This window comes from Bison bison, unplaced genomic scaffold, assembly GCF_000754665.1.
Source record: "Bison bison bison isolate TAMUID 2011002044 unplaced genomic scaffold, Bison_UMD1.0 scf7180017851975, whole genome shotgun sequence".
Taxonomy (NCBI): Eukaryota; Metazoa; Chordata; class Mammalia; order Artiodactyla; family Bovidae; genus Bison; species Bison bison.
In genome coordinates this window covers 44,627-49,451 of record NW_011482548.1, presented here as the reverse complement: position 1 = coordinate 49,451, position 4,825 = coordinate 44,627, and the positions used below count along the sequence as shown (strand labels likewise).

Below are 4,825 nucleotides of genomic sequence, written 5' to 3'. Positions count from 1 at the left end.
GGACTTTAGATGTCACTGGGAGATTCACTAACCGTCCTGACTGCATTGCAGGAGTTGCAGTTATTCACTTGGGATTTTGTGGAAAGAGATGCCTGCCTCTCCCCTTCCCATTGATGGCCCCCATCTGCTCCTGAAAACCTTTGATCTGCTCAGAAAGGGACCCCGCTCACACTCCTAAAATTTTCATATCAAGTCTGAGGGTTAGGATGAAGAGAAATGCTGTGATTTCGGTAGGCAGAACAGAAACGTATGGATAACACAAATAGCAGGTGCCTTTGGACACTGCTGAGGAAGTTTCTAAATTACATTGAAACATCGGCAATTTCCTGATCCCTGTGGTAATCTGTGTACCCAGAGGCAAACCGTTAGCTTCGGCAGGGACTCTAACTCCCGCCTCCTACTGCTGCTGCTGCTGCTAAGTTGCTTCAGTCATGTCCAACTCTGTGCGACCCCAGAGACGGCAGCCCACCAGGCTTCCCCGTCCCTGGGATTCTTCAGGCAAGAACACTGGAGTGGGTGGCCATTTCCTTCTCCAGCGCATGAAAGGGAAAAGTGAAAGTGGAGTCGCTCAGTCGTTCCCAACTCTTAGCAACCCCACGGACTGCAGCCTACCAGGCTCCTCTGTCCATGGATTTTCCAGGCAAGAGTACTGGAGTTGGGTGCCATTGCCTTCTCCGCCCGCCTCCTAAAGGCTGAGCCAAATGCTCTACAGCACAGTGAGGGTAAGTCAGGTCCTCCGAGCCTCAAATCCAGCTGTGCTGGGATGACACCAATTGTTTGACTCAGAGAAACTCCCTGATCCTCTCCAAACCACTTGGTGGATTTCCAAAGCTCCGAAGGGTACCCAACCTTGTCCCCATCTAGAGTGAGTTCCTGCAGTAATTCACATGGGTTATTTCTTTATCCTGGAGGATTCACGTTTAGCTTAACTCTTCCTTCCTTGTTCTTTCTGTCTGGGCTGTTTCCCACGGACATCTCTTTGAAGTCCTGCTGTCAGCATATTCTAGGCCTGTCAAAGTATGGTGGTAATTTATTTATCAAAAACCAGCTTCCCTTTGACCTGCAATCACACAACGAAGAATCCATTGTGACAGTAACCTGGGTCTGGGGTCCCTCCAGAACAAGGGGATGTTCACGTCAAGCTGGTCACCATTGCCTGAGTTTGGCTACTAAGGGCTGGGGCAGGGTAACCACTAGAGTCTGAGCTTGAGAAAGGCCCTAGGATGCCAGCAATGTTGGGGGTGAGTGGGGGAGTGGAGTCCAGATTGCCATGACCAGCCGCCCACATCTCTGCCACTCCTCCTCTCGGTGACTCTAGCTCTTACATACCTGCAGCCCTTTGAAATGCCCATGAAGCAGGAAAGTGGGTACATAGGAGGATGATCAGTTATATAAGAAAGACCTAGAATCACTTGGTCTACTCTGAAATGCATTCGTCTGGTTCCTGCTGAAGGCACGAAGCATCTGGCTGTAGAGCCGCCTTAAGCAAAGTTCCGGAGGGAGGTTCTTTCAATCCACCATCCACCTTCCCCACCTTCCCACCATCCCCACATCGTCACCTGTGCTTCCAGGGCTCTCCTGGCTCCGCTGTGAGATACGACCAGCTTGTCATGTAAGAGCTGACTGTTCAGCCTCAGAGCACACACTGAGTGAGGAAACCGCCTCTCCCCCTTCTGCTCTCGGTCAAGGGTCATAGGATCAGGATTCCACCTCCTTCTCCCCAGTCCTATACTCCTCTACTCATTCCAGTCCAGTCTCTCCAGGCATGTGCCCAGAAGGTCACCATGAAGCACACGTGTGTACCTGTCCTGGGTGTGCAATCGTGAGCATGAACACAACATCCTCCTCCCACTCAGGGAACCTGGAATTCAACTGAGAAGACCAAATTACTTAAAACACACACACACACACATACACACACTACAATTTGGGATACAGGTTATGAAAAAAAAAAAAAAAAAAAAAAAAACATTCCATCAGGAAGAGAATAGTTCTGGGGCACTGAGCCACATGAGGAGGACCAGGCAGAGTTCCCTGCCATTGACACTGAGGTGGAGAGCAGAAGGTTCAGAGAGGGTATTTGTGGGAAGAGGAGGAAAGTGTTCCAGGTAGAGAGAAGGGTGCGGGATGGGGGGCCCTGAGACAGACAGGGGCTGGTGTGCAGGAGCCCACGGAGTCCAGGAAGTCTGGATGTGGGGGAGCGAGGGCCACTGGGGAACAGCTGGAGTCTGAAGAGAAGGCCCAGGTTCTGAGCAGCCAGCTCTGCGGGCGAAGCTAACAGGCTTAGCTGGATTTAATAAAAAAAATTAATAGCAAACTTTTGCAGGGATTTTAAAAAGAAGTGTGACATGAACCAATTAACTTATAAATAAATAATAAAGCCATGCTGGAAGCAAATCAGATGGTGAAGTCGATCAGCGAGGACGGTGGAGGGGGTGGGGTCGCCGGGGAGGCCGCCATCTTGGGTCCGTGCCACCGCCGCTCCCCGGCGTCGTCCAGTCAGCTTCAGTCTCCGCGCTAAAGCTGCCGCCAGAGCCTTGCCTCTTGGTCCTCGGGTACAGTTAATCACACCCTGCCTTATTCTGTTATTTAGTGGGAAGTGACCTTGACGCAGGCAGGATATGCGGCTACGGGACTGCTCGCTGCCGGAGGAACTGTAAGAGACAAGAGTTAAGAGTTGGAAAATGCCCCAACACCTATCCGTGCTGTTTGAAAAAGTGGAAGGTCAACTCACTGAATCCTCAGAAGGACACAAAGCCGAGGGGAGCTTGGCTCCTAGAAATGGCCACAGGCCAGACCTCTGAGCCTCCCTTCTCCGGGCCTTCCCGCTGGACCGTCCCCAGCGGAAGCAGTCGTCTGGTTGAGTGAGGACCGGCCGGGGGCGCTCGCTTGTGCAGAGCCGAGGCAGGAGACGCAGTGAGCACAAGGCCTCTGCCTGAAGGCGGAGGGCAGCAGCGCAGGTTACATGAACGTCTCAGTACTTCAAAAGATGAGCCAGAAGCGGGTCCAGTCCGCCACAAGCCTAAGTGAACATCATTTTATTCTTTTGCCTGAATCATACTGATTGATCTTGTAACATTGGGTTTCTTTTCTGATCAGCAGTTCTGCTCAATAGTTATACGTGTCTTTTATTAATTAAAATGGAATAAATCAATACTGAGTGCAATTTGTCTGGCATACACTGCAGTTCAAAATACAGATCTCCAGGGAGACAAACCAGAGATGCGCTTTGAGAAGGGTTGACCTCAGTGGATGTGTGTGGAGGGTTCCATCCGGCAGATGGCAGCAGAGAGCGATTCCGCCCCTGGCTAGGTGCACGCTCCCGGCCTCCTTAGCCTGAAAAGTGAGAGGTGTGATAAAACACTGGACCTAGGTTTCCTGCCCAAACTACTTCAGTGAGTAGTCCAGCTAATAAATGAAGGAGGGGTGATACAGAATATCACTATTTTGCAAACACCCAGGGAAAGAGCGATCTGCTAACGAATGTCAACAGCCACTAAAATGAGAACAACAATCCTGCATTTGGTGTCTCCTAATAGAGGTACTCAATACCACCTATGAGCTATGAGGCTGATTGTGACCTTTCTCCCCCAAAAGAAAAGTGACCCTTCCTGTTAGTGTTACCCAGTGTCAACACGGGCTCAGTCTTGTTTCTTCCTCGATAACCTCCCCTTCCTGGGTTGTTTCCAAAAACACTCACCATGTTCTATCACATCATCGGAAAATACTTTGAAATATATAACTCAGGGAAAAGAACTTTTTTTTTTTTTTAATGTGACCAGAGGGTTCTTACCATACTTGGAAAATTCAGTGCTAACTCCTTAACACAATTTAAGAGTCAACCAGAGTTCAAATGACGCTGGTCTGCTTCGGTCAGAGTTGTTTTCTTATAGGCAAAGGAAACGTGTAGAAATAAGTTGCCCATATACTGTAAAACTTGCATTGTTTTTGAAGATACATTCTGAGGACAAGATAGCAGTACTGTGACAGCTTTATTTATGTCATTTTAATGAACAGCAGTGCTTTAGCCATCAGCACTTGAAACTGGTGATTTAGTTTTTCTTGCCTCTCTCCTCTTCCTCCCTCCTCCACTCTTCGCCTGACATATCTTATTCACTAAACCTACCCAAGGCATTCAGGCATATTATTTACTTCCTGAGAAAAATGGCTCAATGGTTGTTCCGCTAGTGGTGGGAAAATAATGCACCACCTGTGTGCTTTTGTGAGTAGGAAGTTACTGCGGCTGCAGCCCTCCCAGCCGGCACCCCCCAGCCCGGCTATAAAGGAAGCCCTCCCTGCCGCCCACCCACCCTCGGCCAGCCCTGGACGTCCCAGCTGCAGCCCCCTTGGCGACATGAAGCAATTCCTCGCTCCATCCACTCTTCTCTTTGTGGTTCTTCTCTTTCCAGGTAAATCAGAAACGGGACCTAGGCCTGAGGGCCAGGGTCTCTCTGCGATGGTCATTTCCAGGGTAGGAGTCTCCTGGGCCTTGAGCAACTCAGCTCTGGGAGCCCAGCTCCTGGTGGGTTGCTCAGCAGGTGTCTCTGCCTGCGTTTGTGAACAACACTTTTTTTTTTTTGGTGCGCCCTGAAGCTTGTGGGATCTTAGTTCCCAGACCAGGGATCAAACCCACACCCCCTGCATTGGAAGGCGGAGTCTTAACCACTGGACCTCCAGGGGAGTCCTGTCAGTGACACTCTGAAGGTGCTGGTGGCGCAGCTTCCCAGGAGAGAGGCTGCCAGTGCTGACTGTGCTTTCCCATTCTTTTAGCACCTCCTTCCCTTACAGAGAAGGGCAGTGTGTGTCAGGAAGGACTGACATTCAG

At 50.3% G+C, this 4,825-nt stretch overlaps 1 protein-coding gene across 1 annotated transcript in view; it reads left to right on the top strand.

The window, feature by feature from the left end:
• The first annotated feature begins 4,354 nt into the window (after window positions 1–4,354).
• The window catches only part of LOC104997508, a 5,062-nt gene continuing 4,591 nt past the window's right edge, over window positions 4,355–4,825 (top strand). Inside the window, exon 1 of the mRNA XM_010852301.1 lies at window positions 4,355–4,409. Coding sequence (XP_010850603.1) covers window positions 4,355–4,409 — 55 coding nt within the window. The remainder of the gene's footprint in view (window positions 4,410–4,825) is intronic.